The 19,665-nt window shown below is 36.9% G+C and overlaps 1 protein-coding gene across 3 annotated transcripts in view; it reads left to right on the forward strand.

The window, feature by feature from the left end:
• The window catches only part of UNC80 (unc-80 homolog, NALCN channel complex subunit), a 225,526-nt gene that overhangs the window by 101,578 nt on the left and 104,283 nt on the right, over window positions 1-19,665 (forward strand). For all 3 annotated transcript variants that reach the window (XM_021703047.1, XM_044913394.1, XM_021703048.1), the window contains exons 23-26: window positions 6,323-6,535; window positions 9,807-9,942; window positions 12,779-12,912; window positions 18,963-19,128. In XM_021703047.1, the coding sequence (XP_021558722.1) occupies window positions 6,323-6,535; window positions 9,807-9,942; window positions 12,779-12,912; window positions 18,963-19,128 (649 nt within the window). The remainder of the gene's footprint in view (window positions 1-6,322; window positions 6,536-9,806; window positions 9,943-12,778; window positions 12,913-18,962; window positions 19,129-19,665) is intronic.

Below are 19,665 nucleotides of genomic sequence, written 5' to 3' on the forward strand. Positions count from 1 at the left end.
CTAATCTTTATTTTTATAAATTGAAAAGGTTTATGATAGGTCTTATCAGTTTATCCTCTGGTTTTGACAACTTCTTTCATATTTTTTATTTCTTTGTTTCTTTCAGTCTATATCCTGAATAAGTTTCTGAGATATCTCTTCCATTTCACTTTGTCTCTTCAACTTTGTCTAATCCCACAGTTCTTAACCACGAGTAATTTTGTCCACCGAGGGACATTTGACAATGTCTGGAGGAATTTTTCATTATCACAACCTGATGATTGCTACTAGAATCTCCTGAGTAGACACCAGAAATGCTGATAAGCATCGCATAATGCATAGTGTACCCTTCATAAAATAAGGAATTATCTGGCCCAAATGGTCAATAGTGCTGAAGTTGGAAAAAACGTGATCTAATCTGTGTTTTAATCTATACACTGAGTTTGAAATTTCAAGTGCTACTTTTTATTTGTAGAAGTTTTATTTGATTCTTGTTTTAAAAGTGCCTGGTCAACTTTGATAACCTAATTCTTCATCACACTTATATCATTCATACAATACCCACATTAATCTTTAAATGTATTCAATATACTATAATTCCAATAATTGCTGTCTTTGTGGGTTTGATTCTATACTTTGTTTCTTCTCTTACTCATGGTGGATTTTTTAAATGTATTTTTTATGTGAACTTAACTTCTTGGAACTTTATCAGTAGGAATTCCTTAAGACCTGTGTTAAAAGCAGTGTTATTTAGTGGACCACAATATCATCATCATCTGTGAGCATGTTTGAAATGCACATTTTCAGACCCTCAACAGATCTACTGAATCAGAATCTCTGGAATGAGAACAAAAAACAATCCATTTTTGGGCGCCTGGGTGGCTCAGTTGGTTAAGCGACTGCCTTCGGCTCAGGTCATGATCCTGGAGTCCCGGGATCGAGTCCCGCATCGGGCTCCTTGCTTAGCGGGGGGTCTGCTTCTCCCTCTGACCCTCCCCCCTCTCATGTGCTCTCTCTCTCTCTCATTCTCTCTCTCAAATAAATAAATAAAATCTTAAAAAAAAAAAAACAATCCATTTTTTTCTATATTCCCAAGTGACTCTAATGCACACTCAAGTCTGAAGATTTGAGAAGTACTGATTTAAAGTATTCCTCCAGAAAGGATTTCCTTTCTCAGGCATCTGGAAACACCACCAACCTAAGACCATTTTTAAACTCTTTTTGGTGGTCAAGGAGCACAGAAATAGTGCCCATTCTAGTCCAGAATTATACAAGATTGTGGGATTTTGACTAAGAGTTCTCATAAAAGAATCTTTTTTTTTTTTTCTGTTTTACCCAGAGCCAAACCTAGTCAGGCAAGCCTACTTCTGGGGTAGATCTTTTTCCTATTCATCCACTGAGGGTGACTCCCACCTGGGATCTGGACTTTACATAGAGGTAAATGAACTGACCTCCTGCTCTGCTTGGGCCCAAACATTTAACTCATGGCCCATTGAAAACCCAACACCTCTCCATAGGCGATAGAAACCCTCAGCGTAATTATTCCTATGCTAGCTCGCACCTGTCTCTCTTCTCCACCCAGAATTACACTTTCTTGTAGTTTCTACTATCCAATAGTCTATTATCTCATGTTAGAAACAAAAGCAAAAACAAGATGAAGAAATTAGGGGATATTTTATCCAGTATATTTAGATGTCTAAACCAAAGTAAGTTTGTTTTTACACCTAATCCATCATATTGTCAGAAGCAGAGGACTTCATTTGGTTTTTATAATACTTACCCAAAATATTAGTGTGATCTGAGTAACTGTTAAAATGGCAAGCCATCTAGACCATGTACTAAAAAATAATGCCTACCTCTAGCCTGACAACTGAATGATTTCAGTTGCCCGCAGCTACTGTGGAAATGAGCAAGGGCAGAGGCAGCTGGTCCATTACTTAATGATCTCAGCCAGGCAGAGAATTCAATACAGACTAAGTAATAAATACTGACTCACAAGCACATGCCTTCTAGCAAACGAGCTTCCAATGCACACTAAGACCCACAATAACTACCTAGTCCCACTGGTTTTAAATAAGTAGGTATCTTGCACTAGCAAGAGCTTTATATTTTATTGTAAGGCAATAAAAATATTATGTAATTCCCCAGGGGCCAACATAAAATATTCAGTCTTTTAAAACAGTTAATTCCTGTACAGTGTTTTTATATGAGTTTTCAGAATCGGGACTTCTTCTCACATAATAAGTTTAGATACAGTCCTTCAGGGATAGGTATGTATTGCAATTATAACCTTCAATTAACCATCGTATCTTGGTAACAATATTTTCTAAGTCCCCAGGCAAGATAAAGCACAGCTGTTTGAATTAGTGTTCCAATTCTCTCCTTCACTTTCATAAAGGAAACATTCAATATACATAATGATCTGATAAAATGCAGGGAAAAGTGACAAAGGAAGTCAAGGAAAGGTAGCCAACACTTGAAGTTTTCTCATTGCAGAATGTTAGAGAAAACCATGCTGCGTAATGACATTCTTGGAACATTTTGTAACTTTAACTGAACAGCTCTGTAGTCATTGCAGAGAATATCTTATATAAGAGCAAACCACCTGAAACTGTTAGTATTCAACTATTTTTGACCTTCAAGCTTACAAATTCCATATGATTTAATCTAATATTTCAGGTCAATCTAATCTTCCCAGTTAAAATTGATTCTTGCTTGTCTGAAACTGTGAAGTTATGCCATAATTGAATTGAAGCCACTCGTGGCATTATGGAACATAAAAAGGTGATATAACAGACATGCAAATAAGAAAGAAATTTACATATGCCTACTTTTCTTTCAGGACCACCAGTAAAAATTCTCTGTGGTATACCAATGGTATCAAATTTTGTTTAGATGTTCGCTTTTGACTATGCTCTGATACTCTGTGGTTCTTTTCATCCATGCAGTGTTCTGATTCATTTTTCTCCATTTGTGCTGTTTTTCTCTGTGATGTGAATCCATCCTTATCCATTCTGTCATGTCTCCATTTTTTGCTGCTTCTTCAGATTGTGCTGAGCTATAAGAGGTAAGCTCCATCAAAAGAGGAAAAATTGACTCTTCTTTATGTCCAGGAGGAATCTGTCGTCCAAGGTATTCGATAACCCTGCCCCTAAAAATCAATACTTTCTAAACTACACTTTGAAAGGAATTTATAAGGGAAAAAATTCCCCATAGCCACATCTACACCAGAATGCCTCAAATGCTCTTTCATATACAGTGTGATGTCAGTACTTACTGCTAAGTATCTTCTACCAATATGCACAGTAGAGTCCTTAGCTTTGTAGAGTCCTCAACAACTCCCTCAATTGTCTGTACAGTAATATATACTATAATACCCCCAGAAAGTGCTAGTGTTCAGTGCCATCTTGACTATAGGGTTTCAAGCCTGTTTTCATCTACTAGGTTCATGAGGATTATAATTAAAAGGCAATATTTGAGTTACTCTATGTCCTCATCCCTTAATGCAGAGAGCGACATTTCCAAAAGTTACCTGGTTTTACAATTTACAATTTTACAATGGATCAAATTCATCAGATAATAATCACCTCTCCCTTTAAGATTGTGCTGCCTAGTTAATGGGAATTATTTTCATATTGATCTCAATTCCATTTTCAAACTTTAGGATTTCCTAGGGCTGATAACTGGTGTAATATCAGAGTTTTATTATAACTCGTTTTTGAGAGCAGAAAATCATAATTGCTTCATTCAAAATGCCCTGAGCTTCTTAAGCAAATAAAACCATTTTTTTCTGAAGAAGGCAAGCCAATCTACATGGGAAAACTCACAAAGCACAATTTGGATTTCTCATTCATCTATTGTTAACCTTCTCAGTGTCATCTAAAGTTAATGGCAATAAAAAGATCCTCTGCCCCATACATTTGAGTGGGTTAAATTTCGCCCTTGGTAATCCTGTAGGAGCCAGGGTCTATGACATAACGCTACCTCAGCAGTAATCCTGCCATTAAGCAATTAATCCCATTGCTTTATGTTGGGAATGTGTCAAAATGTGATGGGCTAAGAATAAATTCACGTTTCTCACCTTGCCCTCCAGACTGCCATATGTTTTCAGAGACAGATGTTCAAGCCTTTTCCAGACACAGATTAGCATATCTGAGATGTTTAATTAAATAAATATTTAATACAAGAAAAGAGTGTAGATACTTAATCTGTATGTTATGGTACCACAATATTGATAGGTTTGATGCAGAAAGTCATTTGACCCTCTGCAATCTCAAGTCTTTCTATTCCCGTGACCTGCTACCAAATCTTAGCACCAATGCAGTGGATGATAGATTCTCATCATTAGTGTCCATTTTTTATTAATGATAGGTTCTCACCATTAGTGTTCATCTTGTATTCTGCCTTTTCACATAGGTTAACTTTGTACGTAGTAGCAATACGTCATATGCTTTGTGAAATTAAGTTCCTACATAAATGTATTTCTTTTTGGAATTCTTGATGGCTTCTTCTAAGTTGTGGACAATGAAAAAAGGCTTAAAGGGCTAACTCACTTGAATCATTAAATGTGCTTGAGATACTGTGGTACTCAAAGTATGAAGTAACCAACTCTGCCTAAGAGGAAAGAAATTAAGGAAGGCTTCTTAGAGGAGGTATTTTATTCTTAAAAGTGGGAATTTGCCAGATGGAAAAGGGGCTTAACAGCTCCGCAAATGATGGAAACAACATATGAAAATGTGTAAGATGTCATATTTGGGTGACTGTAACCAGTTTGATGTAGTTAGATCATAAAGTACTTGATAGAGGGAGATGAACCAGATAACAAAGGTTGAGTTTCTTTATTCATGTTATTGTTGAGGTGGATGGAGCCTATAATAAATTTTAAATAGGAAAATGATGGGATCATATATCTGTTTTGGAGAATAACATTACATGACATTAATGTCCCATTTTTAAACAATGACTTTCTACATGCCTTCTAGAGATCATCTTTTGCCAAGATTTAGATGTACATAAATTAAGACAGTGCAGATACTGAAGAGGAACTGACATAGATTTGGGCATTAGAGAGACCTGGTATTGAATCCTGTGGTCACCTCTTCCCAGCTGTATGATGGTAGAAAAATTATACCTCATTTTAAAAACATTGAAATGAAGATATTCTTTCTAGACCAGAGGTTTGTTATTATAATTAAGAATTACAACTCATAAAAACTAATTGGCATGTAATTGATATTCTTCATATATTAGCCCCTATTTTAACATCGTGGATCAAGGCATTGTTAAGAACATTATGGTCTGAAATGATGGAAAGTGTTTCAATTTGAAAACCTGTGGTTACTAATCAACTTATGGTTATTAGGTAACTCTGAGGTGATGCCTAATATTGTGATGTATTTTTTTTAAACTGGCACAAGTTAAAATACACATTAATTGTTGATGTGTGTATTTCTTTGTGACCTGTTGACCTTCTAGGGAAACTTCATGCTCCTTCCCTTATTTATTTATTTACTTAGCTTGTAAAGATTTCAGTAGGTAGCATATACTTACTAGTTTCTGGGTATCAACTTAAAGTTGTTTCTTCTTTTATTTTTTTTCAAATACATCTTGACATGACAGGATGGAACCAAATTTTTATTTTTCTGAAGAAATGCTCTGTTTTTCATTTATCAATTAAATCATTTCCTCTTTGTCAAACATTTTCAATTGAGACCATGCCTATTTAAGCAGAATTTGATCTGTTATTCATGACAAAGTCAGGAGAAAAAAGACTAACTCAACAAAATCTAATAAGCACTTCCTTTTCTTACTAGCCAAAATGTGCAGAAACAATCGAAACAGAAACAGTACTTCTTTGGAGCATGTGGATGGTCATAAATAACAGATTATTGTTGGAACAAAATCACTCTTGACTCCCTTGATTAACATAAGACTGGTTCTAGAAATTGAATATTTGTTTGCTTCAGGTTAAAATTTTAGGTTTAACAAAAGGTTCATGTTGAAAAATTCCTTTGAAAATTCTCTCTCTCACATTCAAATCCCAGGTGCCTCTTAACTATGCAAAAATAGAGTCATGAAATTACTTGAGATTCTTCAAAAGGGGAAAACTAAACACAAAAATCTACTTAAAATGTCTAATTCTTCAGTATCCCAATTTGTCTTCAAGGATTCATTTTCCAGAATTCCCACTACCATCAACCATGATAATACTACCTTGGGAAATATGGCTAACCTAAATCAAGATATGGAGAGTAAAAGAACTAAGAGTACATAGTAATTCCCGTGAAGGTCAGCCTATTGTTCATTAATCCCACATCATTCTTTCCTTGACAACCATCCTCAGGAAGCTCCTGTGGTAGCCAGAGCAGCTCTGTTCCTGGAATGTGCCCGGTTTGTTCACCGCTGTAACCGTGGCAACTGGCCAGAGTGGATGAAAGGGCATCACGTGAATATCACCAAGAAAGGCCTTTCAAGGGGCCGCTCCCCCATCGTGGGCAACAAACGGAACCAGAAGCTGCAGTGGAATGCTGCCAAGCTCTTCTACCAATGGGGAGACGTGAGCTTTTGATTTTCTTACATAAAAATTGGGGTGCTTGAGTGAAGTGAAGAAGGTCATATTTATGTTTGTTTGGGAGACAGTTTATTAAGTGTCTGTTATGTACCAGGCACTGAACAAAACATCTTAGGGGAAAATAAACTTTAATTCATTTAATCTTCCCAATAAATTTATGAAGTTAGACATTATCTCCTCTGTCTCCTTCCTTGGTCCTCTGTCTCCTCCCCCTTTATAAATGTACACATTCCCAGAATTTGTTATAATTTTTTTTCTGCATAACCTCCCCCAGGACTACATTTATTCCTGTGTTTTCAACTGTAACCTGTATGCAAGTGGCCCAGACTTCTCTATCCACAGCACCATTCAGATTCCAGGCCAACATTGCCAAATGCACTCCAGAGGCATTCACTTAATACCCTGAAACACAATCTGACCAAAGTAAAACTCTTCTTCCCATATAAATACACCTCCATCTGCAAACCTTCCTGAACTCTCTATTTTTATAAATGGTACCACCATCATCTAAGATGGCAGCCTTTGAACATATTCCAACCTCCCTTCCCTTACTGATGCCACCTCTTCCATGCCACCAAGGTCCTGTTAGGTCACATCTTCATTCCTTCTCATCTGGATGACTAAGATAGTTTCCTATTTGGTCTTCTTCCCACAGTCTCCCCTCATCTGACCCATCCTACACACTGTCAATAAAATGATCTCCATATGGCAGAGCCCATTTAAAAGCAGAACATTCATCCTTATCTCCTGGCTTCCAGACTTGCCCCCTCTAATTCATTCTCCAAGCTGCTCTCACAGTGATTAGGCTAAAATGCAAATCAGATGGTGTTTCTTACCCACTTAGAATGCTTCAGTGGCCCTCCTTTTCCCTTGGGATAAAACCCAAATTGCTTAGTCTGGCATCACTGCTCTCTCTTAGTATTCAAACCATACCAAGATTATGGATGATGAAGTCAAATGAGCTAATATAGCTAAAAGACCATTTATCTCAATCCTTTCTGTCTAAGAGGTATTCAATGATAATAAGTTATTACATTCATTTTTGAAAGGATACATGGTTTGTGCATTTCTACGCAGTTAACACAGAGTCTCTCGAATGAGTAAGGGTTTTCCCCCACTCACACATTACCCTTCATCCTTCTTTAGAATACAAAATGAAGTTCGGCTTCAAGAACTATGGGATCTAGTCCCAGTCTACCTTGCCAGCCTTCCTGCACATGATTTCCTTTCACAAAAGCGTGCTTCAACCATGTGGTTTACTTGTCAGTCTCTGAACACATCAGTGCACTTCCTTGATGGATCTTTTGGAACTCTCCATCTGGGGTATCCGCTCCTCCCCTTCCCCATTAGCCAAAACACCAGTCCTTCAAAATCTACAGCAAAGAGACACTCTATGACTCTCTGACTGAATCGAATCTGTCCATCTTCTGAACTATTTAAAGTGCTTTTTGTCTCTTTTGACATTTAATGTGTTATTCTGATGTGTTGTTGCCTCCCCAGGAGCCTGTAAGCTCCTTGAGGGGAAGAGCAAAAAAACAGACACCCTGTATTTGAACCCCAGACCACAGCTTGCTTAGCCACCTTGAGCAAGACTGTCAACCTCTCTAATCTTCCCAGTTGCCAAACAGTGATCCTTCTAAATGAAGGTTTAAAATCTACTAGGGCACATGAAGCAAAGATACTGACATACTGTAACAATTTATTCAACTCTGTTTTATTTAATACCTAACAAATAACCTCACTTAATAAATATTTGATGAAGAAGAAAAGAACTAACCTATCCTCGAGGCATTTTTTAAGCCTTAGAAGAGACATAGAGCTCTAAATTATTATTTAGACATTTGGTATAACCCCAGACAAGTTCATTTTCTGAGCAAACCCTTTAAGCTTTATGAACTGTGGATTTAACGTAAATTGCTTAGTGTCAACATCCTGGAATGATCAATGCAGATTTTTTTTCCCCTTTGAATCTCACTATTAAGTTTGTTGGCTCCACTCCAGACTCATAATTTCATGTCTTCTTCTTTAGAGAAGATCTCCAAAATAGTAGCATCAGGACAAGGCTTTTTATTGAGGTAGTAGTTTTTGTTTTTATGTTTTGTTTCATTTGCTTAAAACTTCTCAGTTTTAACTTTTAGGAAGTTGTGATACCTTTTTTACATTTCTTTCTCATTGATAGAGTTTTTGTTACTTGTCTCTTAATTCCAGATTTTAAGGACACCTTTTTGCTTCCAGATAGCCAAGACATTCAAACAACTTGTGTTTTTATTTGAAGATATATCCTTGTCAGTTTCCAGTAGAAAGTCTAATTTCATGCATGCCCAGAATCCAGCAACTTCTCTAAATATTTGAAAGAAGTAATACAGGAAGGAAGAATAAAATTAGCTGGAATGCACAGAGAAACCAAGCTGTCAAACCCCAAGTTCAGTGCTCATTTTAGCTTTTGACTCTCCTTCCTAAGCACGTGTCTCTTCTTGTCTTGCACACAGTATATAATTGGAAAATAAAAAGAATTAGAAAGAGGTGGCATATTTTGTATCTTTATGGAAAATTCCTTTTGGTAAATCAGACAATAGTGCATGATGATTCAGAACAGACAGCAGGTATTAGTTCTATGTTGATGTTGGATACTCTACCAAAAGAATAGTTAGTATTTCTTACTAGTTCATAGGGTATCATGGAGTGAGGGACAAAGTCTATAAAAAAAGCCATTAATTGTGTACATAATGGCAGATATAAATAAAACTGCTGTACTAGAATTCAGGCCAGCCTCCAACTCATTAGCATGGCAGTGACATTCTCATAAAATAGCATAATCAGAAGCACTTGCAGGAACTGTGAATTCTTGTTTTTTTTTTACTACCACAGTATCCTCCATTAAAAACAACTGCATACTCCCTTATAGGAGACCTATAAAATAAATGACCTTCAAGTAAGTGGAAATATTTTCAGAAAAAAATTGTATGAGAACACATAGGTATTGTTTCGGTTCCTACAAGTCTTCAAATGACCTTGGAGATAGTGTCAATGCCATCCACCTCTGGGTTTCCACATAGGGAAACGTGGTGGCAACACCACCATGGCACAAAGAGGAGGCTTCTGCTGTACGTTTCGGTATCAGTCTCTTGGTTTCATGTGCCCTAGTAGTTTATACATACCTTCCCATTAACAGTTGCTTATGACCTCTATAATGTGAGAGCCTATTTTACAGTCTGACATACTTTGTGCTGTTTCGCTCTTTTTCTCCCCATGGTAGGCGATTGGAGTCCGATTGAATGAGCTGTGCCACGGGGAAAGTGAGAGCCCCGCCAACCTGCTGGGTCTCATTTATGATGAGGAGACCAAGAGGAGACTGAGAAAGGAGGATGAGGAAGAAGACTTTTTAGATGACAGTAAGGAGACTCCCTTTACTACAAGAACCCCTGCTTGTAAGAATCTCTGCTTTAGGAGCACTTAATATTTCTCTTTCCTCTTTCACATTCTTACCACCTTCTCATGTCTCCCCACTGCACCTTTTCCCCTATTCCCTGTTCATGGATGTAACACATGTGCATAAAGCCACACAAAGAGAGGGCAAGAACCAGAAAGAGAAGACTGTAGACAGAGACAAGGAGTTGCAGGCAATATGGAGCATCCGTTGCCTTGTAGTCTATGACTCTTACTATTATACAAAAATTAGTTTTAGGCTTTTCTGAGAAAATATAGCAGTAAATTACTGACCCAGTAGAGGTTTAATCAGGTTTTTACATTTTGTTGTTGCTCTTGGAGATTAAAAAAAAATAGACCAAATAGAATTGAACATGAAATGCTTCCCAGATCATTAAAGTAGTGGATTCCTTAGAATAATTACTAACATGTATTTAACATGAATTTGAAATATTAATTGAGATGGTTAGACTGTGAATGTCTGCTATACTGTACTTATTTGTTAAAATTAGAAGCGAGTTCCACCATAGAAGAGTAGAGACAAAGAGATTCCTGTACATTCCTCTTAAACACCATTTTGTGCACACATGTGTTCTACACCATACAAGCTTGTTGTGTATGTGTATCACTGCCTTTTATGGGCCATACAATTCCTAAATGGTAATGGAATTAGTAACATTATCTGATGAAGACAGTGAGGCCTCGTCCTCTTGACTTTCCCTAGTGATTTGAAATTCAAATTCCCTGATTATGTTAAAGACTGTTCTTAGTTAAGTGATGCCAAGCCTACTTCATCTTTCTAGCCATGAAATGTAAAAGGATGACTAGGGTGTAACAGTGTGCATAATTAAATAACAATCAAAGAAAACTTATTGCCTTTTTTTTCCACTTTTATACCAAGGATTTTTTTTGCAATCTTTTTTCATCTTTTTACCCTTTCTCAGCTTTTATCACATCGGAGCCAATTTTCTTGACTTAGCTGTTGACAAAACACCAAATTCTGACATCAGTCTTTCAGCCTACCAGTGAACATTGGCCTCCAAAGATTCCCTCAAGTTCACAAGAGTCTAGACTATCCTAGAATGCTTCTGAATTGTAGAATGGAGAACGGAATTGGGTCTAACCCTTAGGACCACTTGAGGACTATCCAGCAAACACAGAACCTAGTGAGGGCCTATCAGAACCCATCCCCAACTGCCCTGGATCTCCTAGGGGTCCTTCAGAACAGAGAGGAGCTAAAGCAACATTAGATGGATGCATCCTCACAGGCCAAAATGAACTTTAATCTCCATGAGACCACATAAGTATCTTTTACCGTATGTTATGCCTGGTACTTAGGCTTTTTGATGAGAGCATGTAGGACTCAATTCTTGTTCATTTTGACAGACTATTTCAGATGATAGTTACAGAGTGCCTAGACTAAGACCAAGTTCAGTGTTTACAGGATTAACAAGAAGAATCTGGATGATAACCTCAGGACAGATCCACAAGTTTATACTGAATATTTAGTGTTTGATTATTATTTAAAAACTATTGCACATCCAGACAATTTCTAGAGTTATGTAGTCTCCATTGAATATAAGATTGGAATGTCTGGTTTATTTCCACTTTCTTGTCAGTACATAACTCATCTTGCATTTAAAATATAATTATGCCTCAAGAAAGTATCAGTCTAGAAATTCTAGAGGAGTTTGTCTCTTCAGTTCTTAATAAGAGGCAATGTCCCTATCCACATATTATCTCTGGAGAAAAAATAATGGTTTTCATGAGGAAGTGATAATCAGATATCTTCAGAAAGAACATAATTTCCACCCACTCTCAGTATAAGCCATGATATATATATACATATATATGTATATATATATCCTATTCAATTAAGAAAGCCTAATACACAGGAAATATTTTAGAAATATGTTTAGGAATGTTGATATGTAATGATATTGTGATTGCTTGATGCCTTGATTCAAAATAGATAAGTATTTTCTTTCTCTTATGAGAGGCAGAACTCAACATTGCTTTGGCCTTCTTTTCTGAACACTGATAAATTTTCGGCAGGATTAGTGATGACATATATCTGAGAACAAATCCTCAGAATTTTAAAAGTCTCTGGTGTCACCTTGGCCATTATCTGTTATTATCTGACTTTAGAGCAAAATCTGGGTCTATGATGGAGGCAGCATTTTACTCATTCAAAGGCTGGTATTCTTCAGAGCAAAGGAGAGTATTTGCCTACTTCTAGTGTAACTATGCTTTAATATGATAGGCTAACTTGTATAAAGTGTATGAAAGAAGTGATCAAGTATGCCTTGTTTATGTTGCAGAAACACTTCTGGGCTAGTGGAAGCAACATCACTGCCCTCAAGATAGATGTCTCTCATAAAATGAGCTGGCAAGATTTTTGTAGTGCCAAAACTAGTTCACCGCCCTGTACATAGTCTAAATCTGATTAAATTAGCAGTGTGAAATCTTGCAAGACTGCTTTCCATTTCTGTTTTTGTTAAAAGGCTTTCTAGCTTAGTGGGATGTGTTTTTTTACTCTATGAGCCTTAAGGAAAATAATTTAGTCCTTACTGACTGATATTTTAATACTAAGGAACTCACTATTGAGTTACAAAATGGAGGAAGAGAGGGGTACAAGTAATGCACAGATTACACTAAAGGGACTAGGTCAATTGAACATGAATAGGTAACATTCTCATATACAATTTCATTTTGGACATGTGTAGCTTTGTCCATCAAACCGTGCCTCTCTGTATTTTTTATTGGTTTGTTTCTTTATGAAGGAACTCTTTCATTCTGTAGGTACTGTGAACCCCTCTAAATGTGGCTGCCCCTTTGCCTTGAAGATGGCAGCATGCCAACTTCTCCTGGAGATCACTACCTTCCTGCGAGAAACCTTTTCTTGCCTGCCCAGACCACGCACTGAGCCTCTGGTGGTAAGTAAAGCATGGGTGTTAATAATCTGGCTACTCAGAAAGGCCAGACATGTGGCTAGGTTTTGAGTATCCGCAGTTTCCTCAAATGCCCAATGGCCAAATGTATCATATAACTTAAAAAATTCAACCAAGGGATCTTCATATATAAAATCTCTTTTTTCTATTACAAACAATAATAACTCTGAAGTTGACCTTGAAATTACTGAAGATAGCACCACTGGGTAAAACATTGGATCGATCACTGTCAGTCATGCTAGGAATGTCTAAGAGCCTTTTGACCAAGAAGAGATCTTAGGGATTGCCATCTGGGAGACACAGAGTCCATGGAAATGGAAAGTGTGCTCCAAATTGGAATTGTGAGCAGGCTTGTAAAGGTGAAAACCATAAGATTATATAACTTGTTTGAAAAGAATTATGATTGGTGCTGGCAGAGTTTAAACTATCTAATACAGGATTGGCTATTTAGCTAACAGGTGTTACATGATCTCTATTTTAATCCAAAGTAGAAGGATGTGTTCCAGAAGGCGGTGGAATTGCAGTCGACAAGTGGCAATTGACAAAAGTAAAAACTTCATGGTGTTCTGAGAAGTGAAACAGGAGACATACATAGGCCCTACTTCCTCAGTATCCTTTGGTCTCTATTTTGAGTGACTCTCTTAGCAATGCTTACTTCCTTGTGAATCTTCTCTCATAAGCCCTTAGGTTCCTTTACTCTGCAAACTATGAGGAGTTTTACCAGCAGCATATTTTAGAAATTACTGACAGAATTTTTTTGTCATAAAAATTTAACAGCTCATAAATCCATATAGAAATGTGCTTCCAATGAATTCTCTCATTTAAGTTATGGGCAAAAAGACTTGCTTAAGAATTTAGCATGTAAACATCTCTAAACATATATTTTTATTCCTGCCGTACTTCGTATGGATGCAAATAGGCAGAAGAAGACCACGCACGCATGCACACGACCACGCACGCATACTCCTGCACCATCAAGGCCTGATTTGTTTAGCAGAGTATACCAACGCTCTGCAAGGACCAGGCGTCTTCACAGAGTGTGTGGGATGGGCACACTTCAGAGCGGATTTTCCTTGGCCCATAGTCCTCTAATAGGCACCAAGTTTCCAGTGGTTCTTTCATTACAGGCACCATCCAGCCAGAGCTGAGAAACCAAATTCTTTTTATTTTCCATTTACACAAGACTTAGACTACTCTACCAGAAAAATTGTTACGCAATCTATGCGCCTCTATTTTCGCCAGTTTTACAGTCCACCAGCTCTCCTGCTTTTTTAACCAGACTGGGCATGAACAAGGTCATACCCCAATCCCTGCGGGGAAACACAAGAATCAGTGCATTATCCCTGAGCACTGCTTCTACCTCTGGTTTTCCAACGTCTGGAAGACCTGTTCTCTCACTCTCTAAAACGTAAAATGGATATTTTCAAGTTGGAAACATTTGCGGGTAAAATGTATGTTTTCAAGAGAAACATACTGGTATTTGGACTGTGAAACTACATTATTTGCTGTCAGAAAGGGAGGTTCCTCCTACTGCTCTTATTCCATTTTCCTATTAATCTGGGCCTTTAATTTTCTGAATGTCACCTTTACTTTTTTATTGAGACTACTCTATAAAATCAAATCAAGGCCAACATGTGTGTTTAAAATCAAGTGGGATGAAATATCTGATCTGTAAGACCTCTATCAGTGCTATTTTGTCAACATTCTAATTATACTGAAGCCTTCATAAAAGCATGGTGGCACATCTACTTTTCATTTTTTCAGATTTTTATTTGATCACCGTTCTGATCCATTGTGACTTAAAAAAATAAAAGTCTTAAAGTTTTGTTCTCCTTTTCAATTCCATAAAGCTAGAGTTTAATTATCCTTTATTATTACAGTAAATTTCATTTTAAAAAAAACAATCAAAACTTTTAAAAATTGCTATAGAACCAACTCGCAGTCTAGTGGAAAACAGCAAGAAATTAAGCTAAAACAGAGCCTTCAGTCATTCAGTCAAGGAGAGGAAAGTGTTCACAACGGCATCACCTTTAACAAGGCCTTAGAGATCCTTCATTCATTACACTGGGATTTTTATTGTCCAGTGTAGGTATGCATTATGTTGGGATATGACCTTTATAAAATAAATGGGAAGCTTTTTCTCATTTTTAATCTAACTTTGCTTAATGGGAAAAAAAAAAAAACATATACACACATACCTTAAGTTATATTCCAACCTACTATAAACAAACAGTGAGTTTAATAAAACTGTTTTACCAACACAGAAACTGTAAATGCTGCAATTGTTCTTTAAGAAATTGTACTAAACAGTGAGTCTAACAGTTTAAGCATAAATACCATCAATATGAACTATTATGGTTTTAACAAAACACTTCCTGCAAGGTTATCTATAGATCTTGAAAACAAATTTTTTTTTTAGTTCAGTAACATTTTTAATAAGTAAAAATAATAACTACCTAATGTACAAAATAATAAAAGTATAAGGTAGTAAAGCAATCATATTAGAAGCTACAGACATTCTAGAATCTGTGGCTTGAGGATGGAAGAAAATCAGGAACATAAACTTTCTATGAGAGAAAAAGTCTTTTCGACAGAAATTGCCATAAGGCCCTTTCCAAAATGGATAAGATTTTCAGGTGAAATTTCTGTTTGAAAAAGTCCTAGTTATATCCAAAACGTGGAAAAGAAAGCAAAAGAACCGAAAGTACAATAATTTAAAAGTTAATTAGTTTCGGGTACCTGGGTGGCTCAGTCGGTTAAGCGTCTGCCTTTGGCTCGGGTCATGATCCCAGAGTCCTGGGATCGAGCCCAGCATTGGGCTCCCTGCTCAGCGGGAAGCCTGCTTCTCCCTCTCCCACTCCCCCTGCTTGTGTTCCCTTTCTCGCTGTGTATCTCTCTGTCAAATAAATAAATACAATCTTTAAAAAAAAAAAAGTTAATTAGTTTAACCACGGTTGTTTCTTGGATAGGGTTAGGAAATCCCAGGAGGCCACTCACTGGATTGGTTGGGGGATGGAGGTAAAAGAAAAGGCAAAATGATATCAAAAGGTTTTAAAAGTTGATAAAAAAAATATTTTTATCAACTTAACAATTTTTTTCCCAGATCCCTAGATGCAACTTAAATAATGTGCTTTTTTTTTTAAAAGAGCTTCTGGTAACATATTTATTCAATGTTTTCATAAACCATACTAATAAATAATGTCTTAAAAAAAGAAAAAGCATTTTTACAAGACTTATAATCTAAAATAACATAATAATCAAATCTTTTTCTAAATATTAACTTCCAAACTTGAAAACAATAAAGAAATAAGAGAGATAATTTTGTTTGTAAAACTGCTGGTCTATTCACATGTTTACCAACTGAATTAGTGAAACCAATAACCAATGGCCAAACAACATAAATTAAAACAAGTAATTCCTATCCAATGGATAGATGAGTCCACAATAATAAAGAAAAAAAAAAAACTGTAAGGAAGTCTGTTGTCTACATTCATTCATTAGAGAGAGCAACATATTGGATGCTTTGGTGCAAGATTGTGCTAGGGGCTGTACCAAATATGCTGATGGAATTTAACAAATCAGGTTATAAAAAAATATACTGCTGGATTCCAAATGTTCCTAAAGTTAAAAAATCAGAAGCAAAACAAAATTTACATATACCAAGACTAACTGATGAATATTTATTGGGAGTAAGACTATGAGCAAAAGGTGGTGTGATAGTTAGAGGAGTGCGGGTGATACATAGATAAATATACTGAAACAGGAGAACCAACACATAAAAAATTATTTCCTGGTGTGAGATATAAGAGCGACCCTGAGAAGGAGGCAGAAGGGCCATGTTTGGCCAAAGAAGGGGCTGGAAAAACCTGAAGAATCTTTCTGGAAGAGGTCACATTTGAATATAGCTTTGAAAGAGAGCTGGGATTTTGACAAATGGATAAAAGAAGACATTGGAAGAGATAACGACTTTTGAGAATCAGAGTTGTTATGTTACTTTTTATCCCAAGTAAGAAATTTATGTGATTAAGTTTGGCTAAAAAATACAAAGTATATTAGGTTTTCTATTTTTTTCTAAAAGGGATTAATTTCAGGGAAACAATTGTATTCCTAGAATATTTTTTGAAGTGCTAAATACATTCCATGTAGTTCCTTTATTTTTTGAGATGTGATCTAATTTTCTAGGTACCAAAGTATGACTTCTGTTCTTAATTAAAAGGAAAAGAAGAAACATCATGTAGAGTCTAAAGTTTCATTTATTAGGGGTGCCCGGGTGGCACCATTGGTAAAGTGTTGGACTCCTGGTTTGGGCTTAGGTCATGATCTTAGGGTTGTAAGATGGAGCCCCTCATCACTGCACTAAGTGCAGAACCTGCTTGGGATTCTCTCTCCCTCTCCCTCTGCCCTTCCTGCTCGTGTTCTCTCTCTCTCTATCCAATAAATAAATCTTTCTTTTAAAAAAGTTTCATTTATTAATAACAATTAAAAGCATAAAATTTCAATCTTGGTGCAAAATGGGCTTTTAAAAATATTTTTGTTTTCCATATCTATATGAATCTGAGGACTTACGTCATATTTAGAAAAAAATGCTCTATAGAAATAAAATTAGCATTTTATATATTTTTCCTTTATCAGGTCCTCCAAAAGTGTTTTACAGATTAACAGTTAAATATGATCTTCTGATTGGACAAATCTGCATTCACAGAATAGGTCAGTTTTCAATTTCATCGACCAAATTCCAACTTTCCCTCCCAAGGCTTACATTAGGGTATGGGCTCACGCTGTTCATAAGCAGACAATCCATGGAACCCCTCTTGTATTTCTGGAAGGGAGTGAGAAATTCCTCCAATGCCTGATCGTATTTTGAGCCTCTGCACCTCACATATGGAACTTCTTAAGTCTGAACTGCCTTTCTCCACTTGTTTGCTAAGCTACCGTTATTTTTTTTATAATTTTATTTTTTTTATTTTTTATTTTTTATTTTTTAAAGATTTTATTTATTTATTTGAGAGAGAGAGAATGAGAGACAGAGAGCATGAGAGGGAGGAGGGTCAAAGGGAGAAGCAGACTCCCTGCCGAGCAGGGAGCCCAATGCAGGACTCGATCCTGGGACTCCAGGATCATGACCTGAGCCGAAGGCAGTCGCTTAACCAACTGAGCCACCCAGGCGCCCTGCTAAGCTACCTTTAAATCCTCACTACAAAATTCCAACATCACTACTTTATTCATTTTCTATTTCTGCAGAAATTTAGCTGTTTAAAACAGCAAAAACATAGTATCTTACAATTCTAGAAATCAGGAGTCTGACAAGAGTTTCACTGGGCTAGAGTCAAGGTGTCAAGAAAGCTGTACTCCTTTCTGGGACACTAGAGAAGACTCTGTTGCCTTGCCTTTTTTCCATCTTCTTGGGCAACCCACACTCCTTGGCTCATGGTCCTTTTTTCCATCTTCAACGCGGAAAAGCTTTCTGCTTTTAAGGATTTGTGTGATTAGGCTGAACCCACTTAGCTAATCCAGCATAATTTCCCATCTCTGGGTCTTTAAACTAAATCCACATGCACACAGTCCCTATTGCAATGTAAGGTAACATATTTACCTATTCCTAGGGTGAGAGCATGGACCTCTTTGGGAGGGCGGCATTATTCTGCCTCCAAGTCTGATTTCTAAGTTCCTATTCTGTCTCTCAGTCATATTCAATGCATGATCATTTAATAAACAGATAAATGCCAAAGATGCAGTTTAAATTGTTAACAAAGAGTTAAAAGGTGAGGAAGATAATTCTAGATTTGAAACAAGGTGTGCGCTTTTCAAAGATAAAATGTAAGAAAAAGGGAAAAACTATGAGTTAGGGAAGATTTTGTTTCATTCAAGAAACATCTTTAATGGCCACAATCTGAAATTGGCATTAGAGAAAGAGGAATTTGGCTCTGTGCAAATTCAGTTGGGTGCAATTCAGAATGGAGGGAGGTTTGCCACAAGACCAATGCAGTGCTGAGGAAATGCCAGCATTCACGTACTCCTTCTCGCTGACATTGCAGGACCTGGAGAGCTGCAGACTTCGTTTGGATCCTGAGTTGGACCGGCACAGATATGAGAGGAAGATCAGCTTTGCTGGGGTCCTGGATGAAAATGAAGACTCCAAAGATTCCCTCCACAGTAGTAGCCACACCCTCAAATCAGATGCAGGGGCCGAGGAGAAGAAAGGTATTGAAAAGCAAGAATTCTTTTCATGTTTCAGGGTTTCTCATAGGATATTTGGCCTGGGGTCCACACTACAGAATTGTACACCCAAAGAAGTCCAAAACTGTTGTCTATGTACAGTACTGTGTCCACTTAACGAGGTAGGAAGCCATGCTAGTTAGGAGCTGGACGCGACAGTCTGAGAAGTTTCAGGATGTAATTCCAGCTCAGCAATTCTCCACATCCCACTGATGCCATTGGTTACGTGTCAGATGAACCAGTATTTCGTGTGCCAGTAAGAAAGAAAAAATACTCCCCATTCAGCCCGTATGCAATACTTTCTTATCATCTAGTCTGTGTTTCATTCTTACTGAAAGAGGACTTTCAGACTTAATTAGATGCAGATTTTTATTATCGATACATATCATTCTTGTACAGCCAAAAAAAAAAGGGGGGGAACGTATAAATAGAAGAAACTGGTTAAAGTTTTTCTAAACGATCTTCAATTCTGGGTTCAAATTTCTTAATCACTTTTCAACTCAGCATTGTCAGTGTCCATGT

This window comes from Neomonachus schauinslandi, chromosome 3 (assembly GCF_002201575.2).
Source record: "Neomonachus schauinslandi chromosome 3, ASM220157v2, whole genome shotgun sequence".
NCBI lineage: Eukaryota > Metazoa > Chordata > Mammalia > Carnivora > Phocidae > Neomonachus > Neomonachus schauinslandi.